The 25,786-nt window shown below is 37.2% G+C and overlaps 3 protein-coding genes and 1 long non-coding RNA gene across 12 annotated transcripts in view; 2 read left to right on the plus strand and 2 right to left on the minus strand.

The window, feature by feature from the left end:
* Positions 1–512: 512 nt before the first annotated feature.
* LOC142973251 (uncharacterized) lies at positions 513–7,447 on the minus strand. The gene is made up of 6 exons (XM_076114890.1): positions 6,934–7,447; positions 4,705–4,826; positions 4,125–4,269; positions 3,102–3,222; positions 2,697–3,009; positions 513–764 (listed from the first exon to the last, which is right to left on the minus strand). Exons 1-6 carry the CDS (start codon positions 7,133–7,135, stop codon positions 513–515), a joined length of 1,155 nt encoding a protein of 384 aa, XP_075971005.1. The 5' UTR covers positions 7,136–7,447.
* Positions 7,448–8,643: 1,196 nt separating this feature from the next.
* On the plus strand, positions 8,644–14,105 carry Nopp140 (nucleolar and coiled-body phosphoprotein 1). Of its 2 annotated transcripts, none has more exons than XM_076114330.1 (7): positions 8,644–8,822; positions 9,231–9,319; positions 9,753–9,891; positions 10,076–11,455; positions 11,598–11,687; positions 12,133–12,264; positions 13,158–14,105. In XM_076114330.1, exons 1-7 carry the CDS (start codon positions 8,718–8,720, stop codon positions 13,311–13,313), a joined length of 2,091 nt encoding a protein of 696 aa, XP_075970445.1. In that variant the 5' UTR covers positions 8,644–8,717; the 3' UTR covers positions 13,314–14,105. The 2 variants fall into 2 exon arrangements, with proteins under 2 accessions (XP_075970445.1, XP_075970444.1); XM_076114329.1 differs by lacking the exon at positions 12,133–12,264 and adding an exon at positions 12,449–12,857 and having other exon boundaries at positions 13,158–13,295.
* Positions 14,106–14,949: 844 nt separating this feature from the next.
* Positions 14,950–15,555, plus strand: LOC142972904 (uncharacterized). The gene is made up of 2 exons (XR_012959487.1): positions 14,950–15,229; positions 15,317–15,555. It is a non-coding gene; the product is annotated as an uncharacterized LOC142972904 (long non-coding RNA).
* A 2,390-nt stretch (positions 15,556–17,945) lies between these two features.
* The window catches only part of Zasp52 (Z band alternatively spliced PDZ-motif protein 52), a 30,911-nt gene continuing 23,070 nt past the window's right edge, over positions 17,946–25,786 (minus strand). For 2 of the 8 annotated variants that reach the window (XM_076114332.1, XM_076114331.1), the window contains exons 11-15: positions 20,202–21,459; positions 19,748–19,934; positions 19,541–19,661; positions 19,305–19,420; positions 17,946–18,165 (exon numbers count right to left, since the gene is read on the minus strand). In XM_076114332.1, coding sequence (XP_075970447.1) covers positions 18,088–18,165; positions 19,305–19,420; positions 19,541–19,661; positions 19,748–19,934; positions 20,202–21,459 — 1,760 coding nt within the window. In that variant the 3' untranslated portion in view covers positions 17,946–18,087. Of the gene's footprint in view, positions 18,166–19,304; positions 19,421–19,540; positions 19,662–19,747; positions 19,935–20,201; positions 21,460–21,714; positions 21,884–25,370; positions 25,395–25,786 lie in introns of all 8 variants that reach the window. The other 6 variants (XM_076114336.1, XM_076114334.1, XM_076114333.1 and 3 more) reach the window with 6 other exon arrangements.

Consider the following 25,786-nt stretch of genomic DNA (forward strand, 5'->3'; position numbering starts at 1 on the left):
AAATTTAGGCAATATTGAAATATGTTATGTAGAATATTAAATTTTCTTAAACCAATTTTTCTGGTTTGGCCATATAAGATAGCGCGAGAAATAAGATACATACCTATTTGAAAATAAGTATCGTCGACGAGGAGCGATCGCTTACTACTATATTTTATTCACGGTCAACGAAAGGAATAGTTTCCTACATTATGTACGATTATCATTAGTCATCTGGCAGTATTATTCCTACAATTATTTTTTAAATATTTCGCAAGCGGCCTACCGTCGAATCTTAGTAAATTACGACGCTATAAGAAAAAAACGAGAATATTCATATTTACACACAGAACGCCGATTCGACGCGGACGAGGACGAGACGCGGAGGGCGCCGGCCGATCGAGCCGGACCGTCGATACGAGAACTAATATTTACACAATCCATGTCAATATGTACACTGGGCTCGGCGCGGTCGGCGGCTAGTACACGGTGTCGTCGGGGTACAGCAGCAGCGGCGGCGGCGGGGCGGGGCCTCAGGAGGCGGGCGGCGCGGGCGCCGAGGCGGGCGCCGACCCCGCGCCCGCGCCCGCCCCCGCGCCCGCGCCCGCGCCCGCGCCCGCCCCCGCGCCCGCGCCCGCGCCCGCGCCCGCCGGCAGCAGCGACTCGCGCGAGGCGCGCAGGTTGGGCAGCGAGCGGGCCGCCCGCGCCGCGCGCCGCGCCTCCAGCGCCAGCAGCGAGCGGATGTCGGCCTCCAGCGGGTCCACGCTGATGTGGTACACGCCGCCCTGCACACACGCACGACGTCAACGATTTCGTTACGGGATGTCACGACTTTTTTTGATTCGGTCTATCGATTTGTGTATCCTGATTCCTACGTCGTAGATCCCGGTGAATAAATAAATGACCCTCTAGTGAAAAGCTAGAGCCTGTCGCCTGTCGTCGGGCTGCCGGTTGGCCGGCGACGATTTTTCATATGAATAGGTAAAATGTATAGACAAAGAGACAAATTCAGTTCAATCGGTCTGGATCTAAATTCTAACAAATGTGAATTATACATTATTAATCAGAACATAAATAAATCTTTGGCATTATCTAAATTTAACTCCTTGACACCAAATTTAAAAATTGTTGGGAACAGTTCTCTTCGCCTCCTTGGGGCTCCCATCTTGGAAGAAGGTTTCGTACCTTTTTTAGATGAAAAAACTCTAAATTTTAATGAAGTTTCGGATCGTCTTCTCAAAATTAACTTACAGTCGGCTTTTACTATTATTCGGTATTGTCTGTTCGTTCCTAAATTTACCCATGCCCTCAGATCCTCACCTTTTTGGCAGAACCTATCACCCCTTATTAAAATTGATAATGTCATTAAAAACATGTTGTGCAAAATTTTAAATGTGGCCCTGGACGACCGAGCATGTAGTCAAGCCTCTCTACCCATCCGCTTGGGTGGCCTCGGCGTCCGCAAAATTTCCGACATTAGTCTACCTGCGTTCTTGTCTTCGGTCCACGACACGGAAGAGTTAACCAGGAAAATTCTAATTCCTACACTGGTTGACTTTGAAGTGTCGTGCAAGACCGACGCTGTGAACGTTTGGAAGATGACCGCTCCGTCTACTGATTTACCCCGAAACCTGTCCTCCCAGAGACAGTGGGACGCGCCGCTCTGCGGGTTGGTTATAAAAAACCTTATCAATACTTCCTCCAATCCCGCCGAGCGTGCTCGCCTGTTGGCTGTGGGAGAGTGGGAATCGGGGCTTTGGCTTCAGGCACTCCCATCGTCCAACGTAGGCACGAAGTTGGACGATGCCACTTTTCGCATCGCCACTTGCCTGCGTTTAGGTGCTCCGAGTGTTTCTCCACATCGTTGTCACTGCGGGGAAGCTGTCGACCGTCTTGGGCACCATGGTCTTTCCTGCGGTAGGAGCTCTGGCCGTATACCCCGACACGCACACCTCAACGACATCATTCGCCGGTCTCTTGCCGCCGCTGGAATGCCAGCCATCTTAGAACCTAATGGGCTGGCGCGCGACGACGGGAAGAGGCCGGACGGTATGTCGTTGATGCCTTGGAGGATGGGACGGCCTTTGGTGTGGGATGCAACTTGCGTCGACACCCTTGCGCCGTCTCATCTTCTAAGGACGGCCAGTGCTGCTGGAGCTGCTGCTGCGGCTGCCGAAGACCTCAAGCGGCGCAAATACAGTAGTCTTGTTGGCGACTATGTGTTTGAGCCGTTTGGGGTCGAGACGCTGGGACCATGGGGCCCTAGCGCCCACTTACTCTTTAAGGACATTACCAAACGCCTGGTCGACAGTTCTCGTGACCAGAATGCTGGCTTTTTCTTGGGACAAAGATTGAGCATTGCCATACAACGTGGCAATGCTGCCAGCATTCTGGGAACGTTCCCGATTGACAGCGATGTGGAGGAGTACTACGACGCGTAGTGCGCTTCCCATGTTTTTTTTTTTTTCTCTTTTAATACTTGTTTCTTTTATTTATTTTTTATCTATTTGTATATATAGTAAGTTTATTGTTGTTAATTTAAAATGTAATTGTAAATATTAGGATATAAATAAATAAATAAATATTTAAAATGTATAGGGAATACGGCTAATGATACACGACGTAGTATACTAAGTGTAGTGCTCATCCAAGAAATGAAGTGCGAGCGACGATAGTGCGCATCGCTCGCACTCCATTTCTCGGGGGCGGGCACGTACCTCGGGCGCGGGCGCGTCGCCGGCGGGCGCGGGCGGCGCGGGGTGCAGGCGCGTGTCGGAGTAGCGGCGCGCGTCGTCGTGCTCCACGCGCAGGCGCTCGTCGGCCAGCGCCGACAGGCGGCGGTGCGGGTTGCCGCGGTACGTCTCGAAGCCGCCGCTCTCGTCCTCCTCGTGGTACACGGCGGGCGGCGGCGGCGGCTCGATGTTCGCGATCACCTGGCCCCGCGCGCTACGTTCGCGCCTCTTCACCCGGACCGGAGGGGAACCGCTCCCGATCGGTATCTTTTCTGGCGCGTTTTGTATTAACAGTATCCTGAAAATAGATATAGAACAATATACTCCATGCGTTAGAGACGTTATCCCTTGTTTCGTTTTACGTTTAGATTACGAAATAAGACAAATTACCTGTTGTGTGCTCTCCATCGATTACAGAGATGCAGGTATTGCCGACATTGTATGTACATGAATACAGCGCCGCCGGTAAATCCCACCGCTACGACTACCAACTTCGTCCAGAAAGGCCATGCTGAAATATATTTCATTTATAAATTAAGTCCATCAAAAAAATGTATCTCTCAAATCCTTGGAACTCACTGTTGCCTTTCATTTCTTTTGAAATTAAGACAGCCTTGGAGCAGAAACATATCATTTCGCTTTACTATTGGTAAACATGTGTGCATTTATTTTGCATTTTCATGTATAATTAATAGTAGATTGTGTGAATAAAATTTGAATGAATATTATCAATGTCAATGTTGTGTTCTACCTATTATGATTCTATTTTTCTACCTGTGCAACCATGAGCAAGAAACGATTATTTAGCATCTAAGATTTTATAGGCCAGTGACCCCCTAGGCACTTTAATAAGAAAAGAACCAAAATCTTTAACTAGAGCCCTTTTATTTATGAGGACACTTGTCAGTTCGTAATAGCAGCAATAACAAGTTACGTGTAGTATTGCTTTTGTTATGCTTGAATAATAACTACATGTAACACTTGTTACAGAACAGTAATATACGACGCATGTTTGTGACGCTTCACATTTGATTTCAGTTAGAACAAAGTGATTCGAGTACCTACCTTGACATATTTAAGGACTGTACACACGCCCAAATAAAATATCATGTCTTTAACCGATGTCACATGACAGATATATTATTATATTGGGTCATTTTAAAACTTAGTTTTACGAGAATATAGCATAGATAGACTACTTGATCATAATGGTGCACACTGTCTAATTTCATTTGCATTTATAAGTAGGTACGATAATATATTTAAGTTTAAAAGGTATTCACTTAGTGCTTAGGATGTAATTCGCATTACAATACTACTAATAGGTACCAAACATATTTACATTAATTGATTAGCATAAAAAACTAGAACATACATTAATAATGATGTGTGCTGGTAATAATATATTCTCACCAATCATGCCTCTATTGACCTCCTCTACAGCACGCTCGATGAGTACAAACAGAGACCACATGACACACAGAGCGGCGACGCAGTGAAACAGTACTGCACAGCATAGCCTTCGACGCTCCACGCCCGACATCTCCAACAATCGCCACTGAAAACAATACTTTTGATGAATATCTTAAGTATGACTGCCTCCGTGGCGCAGTGGTTTACGTCACCACGCCACTACCATTGCGTCGGGAGGTCGTGGGTTCGATTCCCACACGGGACAATTATTTGTGCGATCCACAAATAATTGCTTCGGGTCTGGTTATACTTTGTGTGTGTAGTTTAAAAAAAAAATTACAAATACTAAAAGTTATAAAGTATTTATTTTTAATCTAGATTTTTAAGTCACCCAAGGAAAACAAGTTATCGAAAAACTTACTTCATACATAAGCAACATGTGACCGGCAAAAACAGACCTATTAATACATAACTGGTTTAGTGTGTTTATATGAGATGTTATGTAATGAGTGGAGATAATTAATACTCACTAGTTAACTTGTTTGTAATGTATGTCTAAAAATAAATCGATATTTCTTACCTCATTGAACGGCTTAATTTTAGTGTGCATTATGAAATTAAATTTGCATAGTTCACAGGATCTTGTTTCTGATGCAGTCAACCATTGTTGTAGACAACTCTGATGAACATATTTTAAACTTCCTACAACAAAACAAACACATTATTACAACAACATATGAGTATTTGGAAATATTAATTACATTATGAATTTCAAACAAGTAACTCAATTCATAGCTTAATATAAACTATTCACAATTTTGCAAGATAAATGCTAATAAGAGACTGTGTCAATGTTATGAACTTATAACATTTACTGAGCTTACTTTACATCAAATATTTAAGCAAGAACTAAGAAAGTTGTACTTGTATAACAGTTCTGCAATAAAAGATAAAAAATGTGCTCAACTCATCAATATGTTTTACTTAATGAACACCCACAATATTACTTTAGTTGGTAAAACACCAATACATAAATATTATGTGCAATAGTCTGCATGGTATACTTGTCTTAGTTACTAAAGATATTGTGCTCATTTTTTATGGTATACCAAGGGACCAGTAGAATCTAGAGAAAACCTTACACAGGTCAATCATTAATGCAAATCCAAATTCATTCTCTTTCAAATCAGACAAACAGCTTTACACAAACAAGTTGAACAACCATCTCTGGAGATCTCATGGTGATGCAAAAATACTCAGTGTATGCCCAATTTGGGCAAATGGGTTGCCCATTTTGTTATTGTTGTTTGAACCCAATTTAACATCCACAATAATAAGCAAAGTACTAAAAAATATATAAATTCTACTAGCCTGTACTGTCCCAGTACAGAGCAAAGGCCTTACTTCCCTCCTAAAAATAAATAAAACAAAATAATAAAGATATAAAGATGAGTTAAAGCCACTCAAGGCTGAAACATCAACTACATTTATATAGGTGTTATGTTAGCAATGTGTTAAGTAATCCACTTTGTAACCTAACATAGTAATAATGTAAAATATAACAAACATAACATTCTATTTAGCACATACAGTAAACATCACATTTAACTTACTAATCATAATACTAATATATTATTCAAAGACATTACTATTTTTCTTCACATACATACACACATAATATCACACCTTTTCCCCATAGGAGTAGACAGAGACCAAAGAACTCTTGCTCTGATCCTTACAAACCTCACTTGCCTCATTGATATCCATACATCCTGCCACCTTCCCTTTTATTTTTCTTTACATTCAAACAAAAGGTAATATGGAATACAGTAGCATTTGAAGGAGGAAGTTTGATAACATTGTACCTAGTTTATTTGAATAAACTAGGTATAATTAATATTTACCTACCTATTATCCTCCTAACGTAGTGGACTAAGTTACTAAACAACTTGCCATTATAGAACAGACTCATTTAATAAAACACAATATTTATTTCAAAATAATTTCAATTCCATCATTATTCTCAACACAGTATAAAAAAAGTTTTAATAATTATTAGGAAACATAATTTCCTTTAAAGACTGTCAATTTCTAATCTATATTTTATAAATTCATCACCTTAGTGTTCAGTTTAAGCTTTTCTTTGTCTATGCAATGATTCCCATTTCATGAAGGCATGCTCCATAAGTGTATATCAAGTCATGAATAAATAAATATGTTTATTTACCTATGATAATAATCCAATGGTATGTCAGAACCTGGGCTCATTCTTTAATGTACACCATTTTTTTATTATCTTTGGGTTAGAACACAAACCTGTATTTTAAGTTGAAATTATTTTAAGAGACACAATAACTCAAGATAATGCTGCAAATTCTTAGAAGATACCTAACAGCTGTTGAATTATTCAGAAGCTCATACAAACTACCTACTTATAACACATTACTATTACAAAGTTTTTTTAAAGTAACTTTATAGGTATACATAAGTATTACTAAATTAAATTCTATCAATTACAGTACCAAATATTTGTTAACAATAGATAACAAACATTATCTCTAATACTGTAGTCTTATAATAAGTTCAAATAAATTGACACAATAACTATATTGATTTTTATTGCTACCTATTTGGTGTTCATGGGATCCCTGGGTTATAAAGGTAATTACCGAAATTAGCATCAATAATTTTCGTGCCAAATATATAAACAGAAAACAGCTGTGAGACTCGTGTTATTGAAATTGCACACGGGTCTTTCGGACGCAATTTTCTCGGAAACAAACAATTATCCAAAAAATGTTTCACTGACCTGAGCAATAACATGGTGCCAGAAGAGGGTTGTGTGGTTCACTCTCACAATGACATATGCGGCAGATATCTCCGCTTGAGTTGCTGCACGATGTGCGGCTGCTTCCAGACCCCGTCCTTATCACCTCTCTACCACCTCCACCACCCCATTCCCAACTTTCAATATCAGAAGAGTTTTTCACATTTATTTGTTGAACAGGCATTGTGAAATATGAAAATTTAATGCTCAACTGAGCCTACATAACATTTACTAATTTTCTTCGCAATCACATTGGACATCGACAAAGCAAACATCTAAAACATGTCACCTTACATCGCTATGTAAAGTTACTATTGATAAGTACAATTTTAATTATTATGTACACAGTTAACGACGACTCGTATTAACGTCCCCTCACTACTATATTATCATTACATTTATATGAGGAGTTACATATTTTAAAATCTAGTTAATCAACCAAAGTTATCGGTACTGCTAATGTCATCACATCACACATAAATATAATATAAATACAGATAATAAAGAAAAGAGCTGTTGAGCTGTTGAACGATTAATGTAGTGACGTCATAATCCACAGACTGTTTTTCCCAAAGACACAATTAGACAAATTACATTTTTTTACTGATTACCTATTTATTTACAAATAAATAGAACCAAAATTGGAAAGATGCCAGCGACGGCACAACAACTTACAAGACAACGAAATCTAGACGCAAACGATACCTACCACAATTTGTCATTGCGTCGCGTCGCCTCACTTAATAATGATTGCCACGGTAAAACCCATTACTTAAGGTAGGGCTTCTTTATCACTGCTGGGTGCTACCCTCGCTTGCGAAATACAAATATGAATAATTATATATGTAGGTATTTGATTTTTCCATCTGATCGTCTTGTCTGTTATTTTTAAGCATCCATCAACTAATAATGTCTCTACATATTCTATTTGATGCCAGAGCATTCAAGAGCATGGTGCTGATAATACTTCTTTCGATTTTTCCTAATCCAGTCTTTGCTCCATGTATTTCGATTCGATATCTTTTTTAATACGCGATTTTTAGTGACTTGTTAACGGCATTTTCGAAAATACACCTGAATAAGTATTACCAAAGCGTCATATTTCAAATAAAACTGTAGCAGAACTGGGGCCTACTTAAGTGTGCAGCCGATTTAATAATAATTTAACGTCGAGCAATAATAAAAGAATGAATAATTGAATTAATAATTAAAATGATGAAATATCAACCAACATAATGTTACTGATCTATTTATCATTTTATTTAAACTATTATATTATGTACAATTATAATTATATTATATGCAACAGTCTTATAATATAACGAAAGAGACAAAAACAAATCAGAAAAGCAGTTATAAAATTCATTGTCATAAACATTTTTAAGTTTAATGGAATCGGTTCTTGCACTAGTTACTTCAAAAAACATTGCTGAATTCCTTGAGGCATAATTTGTTATAAAAAGAGCGTGAATCATGTAACTGTTTCTCAATAAAACTCCAAGATGATGTAAAGATTTATTATTATATTTACGGAGTAAGATATTTACTGTTTTGTTATTCCACCTTCGTTTTGTTTAAAAGGAGTTAAATACGTCCTATATAGTGAAAAAAAAATTTAAACCGTGTTAGTATTTTTTTAATTATCTGTGACCTCGTTGATCCCGTCATCTGTCGTTCAATCAAATCACTCATTAATTCTGAGTCTGTGGTCTGTGACAAGCGGCGGCGTTGCACTGCGTTGCCGTGCTTAATTTTTTAAATTTAAAATGGGGGACTCAGATATTAAAACGTTGGCCGTTTCATTGGTCCATCAATTCCTACTAAGTATTGACAAACCAATAGCACAGAAACTATTAGAGAAAACCAAAGCTGTAAGTACCATCATGGGCCGAACCACGTGTGACCGGTTCCCGCACGTGTTCATTTTTGTACATGTATCTTGCCTTCATTGCACTTCCTTATTTTATCCAGAAAACTTAAAGTGGCTGCAAATATTGCTCATGGAGTGAAAATCAGCCCCATTATTATATATATCCATGGACTATCTTACATATAAACTTCCTGGTTGCTACCAGTTACTTCCTAGATTTCCTTAGTTTTATTATTGCGTTTCTTTATTTTATACTATTAATTACTTTTATGTATGTTGTGGCATGTAGTTAAAAGCTAAAACTACTTCTTGGGGTGGGTTATATCATATAACGCAGTTATTCCACTATCAAGGCCATGACCATGTGTAATTTTAGCTGGTTAAATTAATAACCTATCATTGATTTTAGAAACCTCGTGTCAAAGGCCTACCAACTCTTCTTGATATTATTCAAGAACATGTGAAACAGAACAAACCCCAGAAGGCAGCAGCACAAAGGTGAACATGTGATTTTAATTTATTGTGTCAATTTATTATATTTTTAAGTACAGATATTATTCTACTGTCTATTCATTCATTGCTATTACCCTATTATCACAACCTGAGAGTATCTAGGCACAATTAGCATTAAACAAGTAGTGACAACATCTATCTATGATGACATCTTTTGTATATTTTTGTTAAGAACTGAAAATGCAGTTATTAATAACCATGTACTATAAAAGCTGTGCCTACCGTTAACCTACATTTATGGTGAATATATTTATTTATACTTAAAATTATAATGTACTCTACTTCCATTCAGCTTAAATTTTAGGGGTTTCTTTGTTTTGTGTATCATGGGAAATTGTTTTGTTATAATATATATGAGCATTTTATCAAAGATGTTCCATTGTCCAATTGAGAACATAATAATTCATTATTTTTTCAGCTCTGACGATGATTCTAGTGAGGAAGAAACTCCAGCCAAAAAGCCAGTTGCACAAGTAAATGGCAAAGCTCCTGCTGCCAAGAAACCTCAAGATGATTCAGACTCTGATAGCTCAGAAGATGAGAAGCCAAAGGCAGCTGTAATTATAATTTTATTTATCTAAGAAATATCTATACTCATGTACATTTTGATGATGAGAATTTAGGATTGAATCACTGTGATATTAAAACTATATTATTCGTCACTACCTCTGAAAATCATCAATTTCACATTAATTTTGTTAATTTCCAAAACACAATTTGATAGTATGAGTTATGTTTCAGGCTAAACCTAAACCTGCGGCAAATGCAGCTAAGAAACAAGAATCTTCAGATGATAGTGACAGTAGTGAAGACAATGCCACAACACAACCTAAAAAACAACCAGTGAAACCAACCAATGCAGCACCCAAGGTTGTAAAGAAACAAGAATCTTCTGATGATGACAGTAGCGATGAAGAGAGTGCCAAAAAGCCAGTGAAAAAACCACAGACACCAGCAGCTAAACCTGTCCCTGCTAAAAAGACTGAATCCTCGGATGACAGTGACAGTAGTGAAGATGAAAAGCCTAAAGTGCAACAGAAACCCCAAGCAAAACCTGTTGCCGCTCCTAAACAAGCACCGAAAAAAGCAGATTCATCATCAGATGATGACAGCAGCGAAGATGAAAAATCTAAGAAGCCCGCTGCCAAAACAGCCACACCAGCTAAAGCACCTGCCAAGCCTGCACCAGCTAAGAAACAAGAATCCTCATCAGATGACAGTGATGACAGTGAAGATGAAAAACCTAAGCCTGCTGCAAAGCCTGCTACACCAGCAAAAGCTCAACCTAAACCTGCTGCAGCCAAAAAGCAAGAGTCTTCATCTGATAGTGATGACAGTGATGATGAGAAGCCTGCACAAAAGAAACCTGCTCCAACACCAGTTAAAACACCAGCTAAAACTACACCAGCAAAGAAGCAAGAGTCATCATCTGATGACAGTGATGATAGTGATGATGGAAAACCACCAGCGAAGGCTACTCCAGCAAAGGCACAACCAACTAAACCTGTAGCTAAAGCAACACCTGCTAAAAAACAAGAATCTTCTTCTGATGATAGCAGTGATGAAGACTCAAAACCACAGAATAAAGTAACTAAACCTCAGGCCACACCAGCAAAGCCGAAGGCTACACCTGCCAAGAAACAGGAATCTTCAGAAGACAGTGATGATAGTAGTGATGATGAAAAACCAAAAGCACCACAAAAGGCACTACAAAAGCCACAGCCCACTCCAGCTAAGCTAGCAACTAAGGCTGCAGTTAAGAAAGATTCATCATCTGACAGTGATGACAGCAGTGAAGATGAAAAGCCAAAAACAGTGCAGAAAACACCAGCCAAAGCACCTGCAAAGGCTCCAGTTAAGAAAGCGTCATCATCAGATGATAGTGACGATAGTGATGATGAACCAACAAAACCTGCACTTAAGACACCTGTTAGTGCAGCTAAACTCAAACCTGCAGCTAAAAAACAAGAATCTTCTGATGATGACTCCAGTGAAGAAGAAGCTCCCAAGAAGCCTGCCCAAAAATCTAATCCAGCTAAGAAAGCTGCTTCATCAGATGATGATGATGACAGTGATGATGATGCCCCACCTGCTAAAGTGGCTAAGAAGGAAGTTAGTGAGGTAAATGTTTACAAAATTATTCATTTCAAACTTTCCTGAAAACACATACTTAATATTGCTTACTGTTTTTAGTCTAATCTTGATCAATAACACCAGCAGTATTGTTTTTCCAATTACATTTATAATTTACATACTATTACAGGAAAATGGATTCCAGTCTGGCAAGAAAAGGAAAGCATCTGATGGAGACTCAGGAGCTCCTGCCAAAAAACCATACAGCAATTTTGTTAAAGTGAGTACCAATACTATATTATGTTAGAAAGTCATAATCTCAATAGCTTTTGTTTATATTGTTTAATATTTCTGCTTAGATCCTTGGTGAGCATACAGTGTTCAAAGTAAACAGTCTTCAATGTAAAAATAGTCTCCAATATCAAATATCCACAATATTTAAAAATTGATTTCCTAAAATTTAATTGACAATAATTTATTGTGTTAATGTTTTGAAACATTAGAATTAAATATAAATTTTCATGCTGCAGCCTCTTTTTGAAGGGGGCCTTTTCAAAGACTGATTCTTTATTTTTTGTGCCATTCCCCAGTTAAGTTTTTGTTCCATTCCCTTCTAAATTACAGATGGATTTCCTAAAAAAATGCTATCACACTATTTCCTAAGTGATATTTTAACAAAGAGATATTGGTGTTCTGTAATTTTAAAAAAATATGGTCGATTCTAGGGTACAATATCTGTTTCGACGCCCAAAGAAAAAGATGTTGCATCCAATGGTAAGCCAGCTCCATTCCGTCGAGTGGCTTCACAGACTGTTGAAGTGGACCCTAGACTTAAGGATAACTCATTTGATGCTAAGGTAAATGCCCCAAAGTTTGAAAAGCCAAGGCAACTCTATGTTATACCAAAATAGGGATGATTGCCCCAGGCTTTATTCGCCCTGTGGCTTACTGTAAAATTTTGGGCATTTACTTTTTTTGACTATATGGTAATCACATAGGGTTGTCTTGGTATTTATAACATAGTGCTTCTCTCTCTATCAGGAGGGTGAAAGCCAAGACGGTGAAGAAGTTGAAGAATCAGAAGGCAACAAATCGTGGAACGATCGTGGTGGACGCGGCGGCTTCAACCGCGGCCGGGGATTCAATGACAGGGGTAGAGGCGGCTTTAGAGGCCGGGGTGGTTTCGGGGATAGAGGAGGACGAGGGGGCTTTAATGATAGGGGTGGACGCGGAGGCAGAGGTGGACGGGGAGGTTTCGACAGGGGAGGTCGGGGAGGTTTTGATCGAGGTGGCCGCGGCGGTGACCGTAGGGGTCGTGGTGGTGGCCGTGGTGACCGTCACTCTTGGGGAGGAGACAGAGGAGGTTTTAACAAGGGAGGGTTCAACGACAGAAAAAGTTTTGAAGGAGGAGACAATTCTCAAAACAAGAAAATTGTATTTGATTAATTAGGTGAGAAAATAATATAAACTTCAAACAGGCATCTACGTCGATCGATTTAAATAAGTAACATACATGCAATAATAAACTTTAAATTTGATTGTTCAGTCCTACTTTTCTCTTATTGTTGGACAAGATTTTTTTTATATTATTACATTTTGAAATCATCCATTACGTAGCGGGTAACCATATATGGACGCCTATATAATTCCAACTATATTTTACAAACAGTTCTTGAAGAGGCGCAATGTCGTTAACTGGTGAACGCCCACAAGTGATCAATATTTAACATAAATCTTTATATTTTTATAGAGTGGTGCTCGTGGTTCATGGGGTGAGCGTGCTAATCAAGACTTAAAGCATACGCGTGGTAAGTCATTCAAGCATGAGAAGACGAAGAAAAAGCGTGGATCGTACCGAGGCGGTGCGATCGATACAAGTGTCCACTCCATCAAATTTGAAGATTAGAAGTTGTGGAATGCATTACTTGATTACTTCTTAAGTATTCAGTACATTTCTTTTATAATATTTTTTTTTATACAAAGTCTGAATTACAATAGGTTGGTTTGCTGAGCCGCATTCCTTTTTGTTCTGCGTACTGTAGGTACCATTTTATTTACTTTAAGCATTATGTATTTTTATTATGAATGGATGATGTTATTTTCTAGCATTGAGCAATTTTAAATTACCGTCAGGTTAAGATTTATGCTGTGACAATAATCATCTTAATCTGTTTAAAACAAATTTCGCAGAGGGAGAGGGAAGTACTATGTGTATTTCTTATTAATTTAAATATGTAGAGATTTTAAATTTTGGAGTTCTAAGATTTATATTTTTTTAAATTCCAAACATCTGGAAACTAACCTAGTCGCCTTGATAAAACATTCTTATTTCACATAATATTATGATGTGAAGCCACATATACATTACATTTCAACAAGTAACTGATTATATTATTTAACAACGACCACATGCACAAAATGTGAAGTCTGCTTTTGTAACAGGCTAAAACTTGGCCATTTGTTTGTAACAGAGTCCTAACTTATGACTTGATTTTGTTCAGAAAAGTGTAAATAAATGTGTATTTTACGTACTTCAGTATGTATCTGTAAAGGATAGGTAATATAAGTTGTAATGTTAAATATTAGATTAAATACTACTATTAAGATACTAAAATAGAAATGAAATTAGTTATAAGTAAACTTGTTTGTTTTCCATAGTTGAATATGCCCGCCTTTAATATAAAGTTGGAATAATTCAGGTGTTGTGTTTTATTTATGTGGACACTTTTTCCACTGAATTGATCGATAGTAATGATTTGGTACTAGATAGGGACAATGCAGTCCAAAAGGATTTTGTAGAGAAATAAATCTGCACATTCGTCAGACATTACAAATGTTCGTCCAGCTTCTTACGTGTGAAAGGATAAATACATGTTTGACCGTGCGTTGGGACTAGGGCTTCCAATGTCGGTATTTCAGGATCCCACATGTTGCGGGATTAGAATTTTTCTGATGACTATTTTATTATAATCTATAAAATAGCAGTAGTTTGGTAGACGATACTGTCTTTTTTTGGTATGTTATACCTATTTCATTTGTAATTTTTTTAGTTGAATGCCGACAAAATTATCAAACTAATTCAGTGAAATTTACTTCCATAACCACCATTCAACAATGTTAGTAGTTCCGTTTAACAATAATAACGTTTTAACTTAAAAGGAAAAAGTTAAAATGGATCCAAAATTTTGCCCTTGACATTTTTTATTGAATAATATGCCCTATGAAAATAAAACGTTTTCTCCCGCTGGATTCAAACTTCCCAATCCCGTATTAAATCAGTAACCCCGGTTATAGATAGCTGGCTGTTGACTCTGTTGAGTGTTTGAGTGACTATTGACTAATGGAAAATTGCTCTTTGATTTTCCAGCCCAGGTGATAAAATGATAGCCCGAGAAAATAGATTAAGGCCAAAGAATGAAAAGTTAAACACATACAAATTTTTGATATTTTAACGTACCGATTAAATATCGCCTAAATTGTATTAGAGCTATTTTTAGCTGTTATGTGTCAATAGTGTCAATTTTGTCAATGTGACTGCCGTGAGCTGTCATTGATGACATATGACATGTGCTGTGTGTGATAAAACGTTACGCAAATTCTATTTTATAAATAAATAGAATATTCACCTCATTAACTTGTATTATGGTAGTGAACGGTTGATGTTCCGGCGAATATGTTTCATAAATTAAGGGTGATCAATTTTGTTAGCCAAAGAACAATAAAGAATTTTGGACACAAACGACAACCGGTGCCCTTCGTAACAACATTATGGCACGGTTTCCTAACAGTTACCTTTATGGGATTAGTGATAGAATGGAATAAGTAACTACTCATTGTCATCAGTAACCTTTTTAAAGATTCGTGAATCCATTGGATACAATGACTAATAATTACTTTGCTTTATTTCAGAATTAAAGTGTTTTTGTTCGGGGAAGGAAATATGTTAGAAGATTCAGAGGAGAAATCAGATAAAGTATGATGCATTATCTTTTCTGTAAAAGTTTACTACTGTAGTAGTGTGTGTATATAATGTTTTTAAATAGTATGTTTAAATATGCGGTGCAATACTTTACAAAATGTAAAGTAGCTGCTTGGCATTAAAATATTAGAATGATAAAATGTGAAATAAAATCGCATTAATAACTGTTTTCCTTAATTTTAGTAATTCATCAAATTAATTTGATGCATTCCCACCTCCTATAAATATATTGATAAATTTTTCCATATCTATGACAGAACGTTAGTATTGCTGGGTATCCAGTAAAAAGATGTACACAGTCTCACATCTGTGTATCCCCAGATTAGGTCTTGGTGGGGTTTTTCAGAGCAGAACTTACTAATGGTAGAATTTGAGACTATGTTATGGACGTAAAGGAATTTCCTGTATATAATTTTGCCACAGCTGAGAATATGAGTACATATTATTATATCTGTCATTCTTTTAAGTCTTAATGGCTGACCCAAATTCATTAATGGTTTTGCCTATCTGGTATGGGTAGGTTTAATACCAGGGTAAAACTTAGGTATGCAATTTAAACACAAAATTGTTTAAGGGCTTCCCTTAAGCTTTACTTAATAATAGAAGGATATCTGAAGGATGTATGAAATACACCATAATGTTTCGCCATACCAAGTTAACCTCAATAGGGGGCGAGCCCATTACCTTTAACAGGCACATACCACTCTAGGCTTCTATTATGAAATATTGAGATTTAAATTTAAAAATAACAAAAATACTGCCTGACCCAGGAATCGAACCCAAGATTGTAAAATAGCAATATAATCATGTCTTTGTTTGCTTTGCAGGGGTTTGAATCACATATTTTTGTCAATTAAAATTCAACACCTCTGTGTATTTCAGTTAAGAGTAACTTTATGTTGCGGGAGTTTCAAATAAAACATTGTTGTTAAATAAAATACTTTATTTAAGCTCACATAATTATTTATGTGTTACGCTACCTGCAATAAAGTAAGTCTAAATAAATAGTTCTTAACATTAAGATTATTACCAACAGTACATTATAAGAATTTAAATTGCTCTTCCATCTACTTCATATTATTATTAATTATAGCAGGGTAAAAAAGTAAATAAACAATCTAATGCATGACATATAGCACTAGAATCTCGTACAAACTTAAGATGATTATACATAATTACGTTACATTATAACTAATTACGCTGTAGGTATTGTTGGTGCACCAATCTTTGTATTTACTTCTATCGGATATCTCCGAGTTGTTATGCTTTGTTGATTTTTAATATTAAAGACTACTGTTAATGTTAGTAACAGTTTACTGCAACATTCCGGAAGCTGTATACAAAGCCTTATTTTAAATGTGAAGTATCACAATACTGCCAGCAATTTAAAGAATAGTAGTGAAAAGCACCAAATTGTTAATAATAAGATATTATTGATACATAAAATACGAAAGATGTTACCTGTGACTATTTACAACTTATTTTATCAAATTGGTAGATAGAAACAAAATGTCCCTGAACTGACTAGTATGCATAAAATTCTATAAAAAATTTCTTAATTCCATTTTATTTTTTATTACCATAACAGTTTTGTTTTATGTACTGATATATGAGATTGTATATAATTAACAAGAAACACAGAATCGCCGCATGATAATGTATCGGCATTTTATAAATAGCACTCAATACTCCGGGCTGTTTGGCACTTACACTGTTTAGTTTAGATGAACTCTTAATAGAGTCCATCTCAAATGAAGGCGGTTCTGGTACTAATTCATTCGCACGCGGTTTTTCTTCTCTAAATTTCTCATAACCACGAGACTGCTCTTCTTGCAATGTATCATGAGTTTGTAGTTGTTCGTTCGTTACTACGTTGTTGCTTTGGGATGATGTAGTGAATTGAACTACCTTCTTTTCATATTTTTGTTCTATACAAGATACATTTCCTTCATTTGTAAGGTTTTCGAATTTGATATCACTTTCGATACTCGTTGGTGTAGGAGTAAACCTATCTTTGACCCCTGAACATACTTCTAAGCTCTCTTGTAAGTAGCTATCTATCTTTGTTAGCTGTTCTGAAATTAGGAGATTGGCCAGTGGACTGGAAGCCCTTTTGACTGGTTCTGTTACATCAAGACTATCAAAGGGCTTGCCTTCAATGGCCAATTCGGGCATTAGGTGATCTTTTTCGAATAACTTTTCCCTACAAACTGAACTTACGATTTTGTAACTCTGTAGGTCCTGGAAGTTATCCTTAATATACTCAACGGGCGTAGAACTCCTCTGTTGCATTTGATACATTTGAGACGGCGTCAGCAAACGTGGCGAGTCCAGTTCTGGTGGAACTGGAGTGAATTTGACGGTAATAACATCTTCATTTGTTATAGTTTCAGTTTTAACGATATCGTCGACATAGTTCTTCTCTTTGGGTTCGATATCGAACGTCACGCTCGGCGAGTCGGTGATATCGTGTCGTGTTGATCTTTGTACCCGATCCACGGTCACCTTGCTGAGTAATTTGCCATCTGTGCTTCTTATATCGGAAAACAGTCCTCCATCAAAGTGGAGGGGTGTTTCCAACTTTCTTGTTCTCTGCGGAGAGGGAGTGTTCAGGGGTGGTGTGATGGGAGATGGAGACACCGGTCGAAAAGTTGTTGTCGTGTAAACAGTGTCGGAGTTATATATTATCTGCTGAGGGCTTCTAGCGGGCGTGTGACTTACAAAAAGGCCGTCCTCCCTTGGCGAAGAAACTCTGTCCTTCGAGATTCTTTTTGCACACCTGAAAGCAAAATTATTGATTATGACATACATTATATCTATTTTGTGCATTACAACGGTATGTATTTTGTAAATAAATAGTGCCGAACAAGTTTTCTTTTAAATTTTACAACTCGTCTAAGAAACAAAACTAAAATAAGTATACAAAACAAAAATATTAAAAAATCTACTGACAAACAACAACACGAGTAATATTATTTTCAATAAAACATGATTAGGTAATATGTAGGTATTATAATAAAATACATAAAATAGCCATAACTACTTATATTGTATCATGAAAGCATTTCTACAAGCATTTGTCAGGTTGGTACTACATGGATCAAATCACTCTATGATGAACTTCCTGAACTTTGGGAAGTTGAAAAAATATATATATTAAAGTATATACATTGTCCCAGTTATTATAACATTCAAATAAGTATCATATTACACTTTAATGAATGCACACACACGATCACGGTTATTGGCAAGGGGGGAGCAAAGGTGGCAGCGTATGACGAGCTTTGTAACAACACTGGGTAGATTGATCATTGCCGCTTTTATACTAGGTACCTTAGAACTTTGTGTATGATCATTTTAAACAGTATATAATGCTGCGTTTGGTCATGATTAAATATTGAAATCAGCGGTTTAAGAATCTATCTTACCCTTAGATGTATATGTAATTATACCTTTAGATGGATTTTCAAGTTATAGCTTCGTGTAATTGGTTACAGGGCAAATGCTAGAATAATAATGTATTGGGTAAGACTGAAATGTGCAGGTATATTTAAACAAGGGTCAATGGCATCTACTGCATTTTTATTATTCTGTAATGAATATCTTGAAACGTAACTCTTAGCATGACGCGTTGATAGTATCTATATAGAAGATAGTAACAAAAAGCTTTGTGTAATAGGTATATTTATAAGTAATCTGTACTTGTCATGTTAAATAGTGATTGTGAATAGTTAAATGACTATTTTATGCACCTAAACTTAATTATTTAAAATACTATTATATTATAATTTGTTGGAAGATAAAATTATGCAAATAAGTTTACTAAAATGAGGTACTTAAAGATAATATTTTTATAGTTTTGAATGTCGTGTGTATGTGTAGGTATGTGTATTTTAGTAGGAGTCTCATCATACGCACCGTGCAGTTGAAGCACTGACTGTGGTAGTTATTGTTGAGCGCCTCGACCCACCTGTCGCCTGCCTCCACGGGGAAGCCGCAAGCGAAACATTTTGTTGTAAACAGGTCGTTCCAGTCTGAAAAATAATATGTTACGTTGTTTTTTGCACTAAATAATACAATATATATTGAGTATATCAGATAGTACAAATAAAAATCTAAGTTACTATTACAATTATACAATCATTTATAATTACCAGCTTCACAGTACGGTAGCCCATCTTCTAAGAAGAACGGATTATTTCCGAAGAGTTTTCCACAATAGACGCAATTGAAGCACTCTGGATGATAGTGTTTACCAATAGCGTTTAAGCAATCCTGTGAATAAACAACAAATGAATAAGTAGGTTGCCTACATAAACAGTACATAAGCATCTTTATATCTTCCGTGGATAAATACTTACGCCTTTAATTTTGGCGTGGCACTTATCGCAAGCAGGCGCGATGTACTGTTCGAAGCAGAATTCACAGTAGAGCTGACCGTTTTCCTCTACGAAACCAATGTCCTGGAGTGGACGCCGGCACGTTGCGTTAACGCAAATGAAGTGCTCGGGACACCAGATACGGCCCAAAGCAGTAATGAACGGGCCTCTGTGTTAAAAAAAAACATTGTTTTAATTACATAATTAATTATTAGCTTGAATTTTAGTCCGTTTCTAGTAGAAGGCAGCACTTTAAAAAGGGATCTACTATCTAGTCGACTGTACATTCTTAAAACGGGTTAATTTGTTAAAAGAAAATCAAACAACACTCGTGCATTTTAATTTAAGTCTACGTTTTAAACTTACTTGATCTTTTGACTTGCAGAATACGTAACGTATATTTGTATGTAACATAGTTATAATTTAATGTTTTTACCTGGTAATAGCCCTGTCACACTTGTGACATACGGGGAAAAGCCCATCTGCAACATCTGCACATTGTATCGTGCTCAACGGACGGGCAATAATATGAGAGTCTCGTCTGCCATCGTCGTCTCTTGAATTCTTTTTTTGTCTTCGCCTAACAACTACTTCCTCGTCTACTCCTCGTTGGAGTTTTTCACAATTATTAGATACGGATTTAGATTCATCTGCAAAACTGTTTGTGTTATCTGTATTATCAGTTGTTTGCTCTAGGCCATTAATCGTAGAGTTTTTGAAAGTGTACAGCGAGTTATTAAACAAGTTATTAGGAAGATCCTTCTTCTTCGGGAGTTCCTCATTTTGATGTACTAGCAAATTCTTTACATTGTCAGACTTGGAAGTTTGTTCGATTAAACTGTTATTCTTGTTCCATGAATTTGTATCAGATTTGTCAAGTTTGGTATTATTCGCCTTTTCACTTTGTTTATAACCGTTATTAAAAGACATGTTATTAGACACTGATTCTGGTTTTTCAAACATTTTCCGTTTATTTAAAGTATTAGAAAATGTTCCATCAAATTTTATTTCAGACTTGACATCATGATTTGCATTGGAACCGTTAGCACCATTCATACTATTCAGAAAAGAAGATTTGTCTAATCCAGTTTTTTTCAATGTCCCAGTGTAGTTGTGTTCAATTTTGTCTTTATACGAGTCGTCGCTACTTGAGTACCCACTGCCGTTATGAGACTTTTCTGCACTATGTATACGTTCATCGGGTGCAAAGTTGTTATTAAGAACTTTCGGTGTAATTTCATATTTCTTCTTATCACCATTAGTATTAAGAGCATGTCCAATTGGAGTGCTATGTACATTAAATGTCGGTATTGGAGAACTCGGCAATGGTGGCGGTATTAAGATGTTGGGTTTAGGTAATGTGTCAGTAATTGTGTGGTTGTTTTTAAGAGAATCTTTAATTTTGTCACCAATGTTTTGGATGGTATCATGTGTCTTATATCCCCTCTCTAATGTTTTAGGTAAGGTGTTGTCACCAGGAGAAGCATTATCCGAATTCAAAGGGTGCTTCGTCACAACGGTATCTTGTATTTTATCTGCCATTGACTGGATGTGATCAGCGGGTTTAATTTTTCGCTGAATACCTATTTCATAGCCATTCAATGCCATTTTCGCCATTTTTCTGATAAGTCTCTCTTCAGCTGGACTTTTGAATTCCGGTTTGTGCGGACTGCTGGTTGTCAGTGGTTCGTTAGCTGTTAAAACAATTAAAACAATCACATGTACAAACAAACTCGTTAAAAGCGATCATTCGTTAAATATCTTTGTTAGTACAAATTATATGGAAAACATCTAAATAAATACATATATAAATAGTATATTATATAGTAAAGAAGATAATAATCAGTGCATTAAAACTCAAATCCTAAAATAAATAGTAATCAAACGATTTTACACAGAAACTACATGCAGCACGCAAACAAAACACCAACGTTTCACGATTCAATCACCTAATATTGCCATTACAGGAGCCACACAGTGGCACGCGGGAGCCGGGCAGCGCAGCTTTATTCAAAACTCCCCTTCCTCGTTTTGGAGCGGATGATACACCGAAAGCTTTGCCACGAGCGGCAGCTCCTACACTCGAACCTGTCGATGGGGTAGGATCACACACTGGACCTAGGTTAGCACCAGAAATCGAAGGCTTTGTTGGTTCATAATTTTCTATAGCTCTACTGGCGGACTTAACATTTTGATTAGTGAGGTTAAGTGATGAACTCTGCTGTGTGGGCGGCATAGTCATTAGGGGAGGCGGAAAAACTTGCTTAGGGTTAATATCTGACGGTCGAACGTTAGAATCGAAGTGATCATATCCTCCAGAAAATGATGACCCTCCTTTACGAATCTCTACGACTTTGGCTGACTGTGTCCTTTCAAATTCTTCAAATGTCTTTCTCGTCGTTTGTACAGTAGTATTGCCTTGTTCAACAACATTTTGGGACTGCATTTGCCTTTGTCCAAAATTTTCTTGAATTAATGAGTCCTCCTTGAATCGCATATCCCCTTTCGTGTAATTTTCGGTCTTATATCCTACATTAGAATGCCTCTGTTCTCTAACCACCGAGGGTTGATTTTGTCCCCAGTTCTTTATGTCGTTTGTATTATATAATTGTGCACTACTGTGGAAACCCCTTTCCTCGATTTCATGTTGTTTTCTAAAGTTTGAACAATCTGGTGACACAAATGAATCCGAAGAATAATTTTGAGGGGCATATTCCTTAATACGGGGCGCTTGTGCTTTGAGTGGATTAGGAGGAGGACCTTGTGCTGGTGAACGGGATCTGGGTTTTGGTGTAGGTGACCGACTAGCTTCTCGACTGGAAGGTTCGTACAAATGACTTTCTGGAGCAAGGTGTTCTACTGTTACCAGGTTCATTTGGTAATGCGGAATAATGGGCGCGGGTTTATTTATTAAACTTGGCGAAGTTGGACGACTGCGAGACGGAGATACTCTTAAAAAGTTTTCATCAGTTACTGGTTGAAATGTCATCGTAATAGGAGTATCCTTATGAAATTGAACTGGTTGAGGTTGAGGTACCGGCGTCTTGAGTTGCGGTATCTTAGGCGTTGCTACTACAGGAGGTATGTAACTTGGAGTTGGTTCAAGGGACCTTTCTTTAGATTTGCTAGGTGGATCTGTTGAAGGCGTAACTGGACGTTGCAGTACTGCTGGTGCGTTATAAATCTCAGGAGTAATTCCTCTTTGAGATGGCAGTTGTTCGAAATTTCTTTGGTACGGAGGAATGCTATCCGGTTTATGTAATCCGGATTTAGATCGTGTTGCGGTTGAAGTGTAGGATTCTTTTTTGTCCAGCTGTTCAAAATAATTTTGAGCATTCTTTACTGATGAAAAGCCTTGACCAGATGGTAGGGCTTGACCAGATGGTAGGGCTTGACCAGATGGAAAGCCTTGACCAGTTGGGAAGCCTTGACCAGATGGAAAGCCTTGACCAGTTGGGAAGCCTTGACCAGATAGAAAGCCTTGACCAGATGGAAAGCCTTGACCTGCTAGGTTAGTTGAAATAGTAGAATGTTGCATTACCATAGATTCTGAAAAAGTTGTCTCTTGCTTTGTTTTAGTCGCTTGGGTGAAACTAGTCTTAAGTTCATTACTAATTGGAGGAAAGTTGGATAGTTTACAGAATTCTTCTGGCTGTGGCGGTGGAAAGACTTGTTTAGCAACGGGTCTAAATGCTGACATTTCGGAGGATGACTTTAATTGACACGTATTTTGCATCGCTGAAAATTCAGAATGCATTTTATCAGTTATCTGGGTCGTTGTTTGAGTAGCTATTGGCTTAATAATATCAGATAAATTAGTTTCTGTGACATGTGAAACAGAACTGGTCATATATTGACTTGATTTCGTATTATTGGTTAGTCCAAAAGGACTGTATGGCCGATCTGGAGCGATAGTTAATGCTTCTCTGAGCGACCCTCTTTCGACTGTTTCATTTTGGATTATGTATGTAGATGTAGGAGTAAAAGGTCGGTCCGGAGCTGTCGTGAGAGCATCTACAAATGGTGACGCAGCGGTGTCGCGAGGAGCTTTAGGTTCAACAATAATTTTGAAATCAGGTGGAATGTAGGGTTTTGTCTCTTCCGGCATTGGTATAGGAGGTGCACCTTTTTCAGGAGGATTGTAAGTTTTTATAGGTGGTATTGGAGTTATGGCTCGTTTTTGTTCTTGCACAAACATTGGAGAAGGTTGTGATGGTAATTGCATATTATTTGCATTCAATTCAGATACATCTTTTTGTTCTGATTTTAGTTCTTGCGTACAGGCATAACTTTCGTCAGATTGCTGTAAGGGAGCTTGTCCGAAGACACTGATTGGCTGTGGTGGAGTAGGTAAAGGTGAATATGGACGATCTGGAGCAGTTGTCAAAGCATCTATCATAGACCCCGCCCGAGCACCAGGATTTGTAGTTCCTAAATCAGCACCCATCTGTAACGTTTCTTGCCTGGATGAATCAATGTTATTAGACATTTCTGTAAACATCTTAACATTTTCGTTTTTCATTTGTATATTAGTTGACTCATTTTGTAAATTCGTATTTAATGCTTCGCATTTAACACCATCCACTTTCTTAGTAGTAGATGTATCTTGTGCTGATTCATGCAAGTTTTCATTCTCCTGGGTGCCCGTGATAGTCGATTCTATCGTTTTTGTTTGTTGTATATTGGGCATTACATTTTCTTCTTTACGGGTTTCGGCTACATTTACAGATTTGACTTCAGTAGCGAATTGTGATTGCATTTTTTCTTCAGCTTGAACCATTTGTGCTACTTTAACAGTTTCAGCTTTACTCGTTGGATTATCAAACGGTTTTTGAATAGGAAGGTTAGTCTGGGTCTGACAAATAGTTGAACTTTGATTTTGAGTTGATTCTTGAGAGTAGGACTGAATAGTGCTACTCGATGTTTCTTGCATTATTTGTTTACTTTGAACAACAGATTCAGATTTAGATGTTGCCGTCATAGACGACATTGCGGCTGATGAATATGAGACACTAGAAGATATTTCTTCTCTTTGTTTCGTGGATGTTACAAATTGTTCCATAGATTGTTGTTGAACTTTGGCAAATTTAGAATCTGAATCAGATGTTATTTTGCTCACAGTGCGTAAATTCTGATCTTTGCCACACACAGGGCCTGTTGCTGTCATACTCGGTTCATATTTTGGTGGTTCATCATCAGATGGGTTTGCAGGAGGGGGCCACACAACGCTTTTTACATTTTGTGCTGTTAGTGAATTATAGTATTAGAAAGGTTATTGAAGGGGAGAAAGTAGATGAAAGTAAATATTAGTAAATTTGAAGAAGCCACTTAACGTAGATTGATGTAAAAGCTAACTAATATCAAACTGTGTAAAATAAGCAAGAAAGTTAAAGATTGATTTGAGAGTAATTAGATAGACTATTATTGAATTAAGTGACGCAGAACTCGACAGTGCCAGGGCAGTAGTTATTATTTAATGTTGCGACTGCGATTGATACGGGCTGCCCGCGTAGCGCATTCACTCTACGACTCAATATTATATACATCATTATTATGAACAAATAAATAGCTAAAGTAAGCTTAACGATGCCTATTTATAAATTACCTTTAAAAAGGGAAACTGGGGTCTCTGTCAAAATAAATAAGTACCTTAAATTACTAAGATTCAATACTGTTTACAATGGTTGGCCATTATTCATAAATGTTACTTATACGATGCAGTATACGTATGTTTAAATACTTAATGTTATTATTGTTGATATATCTGAGTAGAAAAAATATAATTAACTGCTATCTGTAATATATATGACTTCTATAAGGTGTAATAAGAGCTGCACGTTAATTTATTTATGAAAATGGTAACACTTAAATGTAGTTAATGCATGTAGGTATATTGTAGGTAGGTTCTCTGTGTATTACACTCAACTATTTTATTGAATTGTTATTATAATGGTCATTTTGACGATCAAGTCCTTCTTACATCAAAATGTGATGATGGCGTGTCAATCATAAAATAATGAA

The sequence above is a fragment of the Anticarsia gemmatalis genome, chromosome 5 (genome assembly GCF_050436995.1).
Source record: "Anticarsia gemmatalis isolate Benzon Research Colony breed Stoneville strain chromosome 5, ilAntGemm2 primary, whole genome shotgun sequence".
Taxonomy (NCBI): domain Eukaryota; kingdom Metazoa; phylum Arthropoda; class Insecta; order Lepidoptera; family Erebidae; genus Anticarsia; species Anticarsia gemmatalis.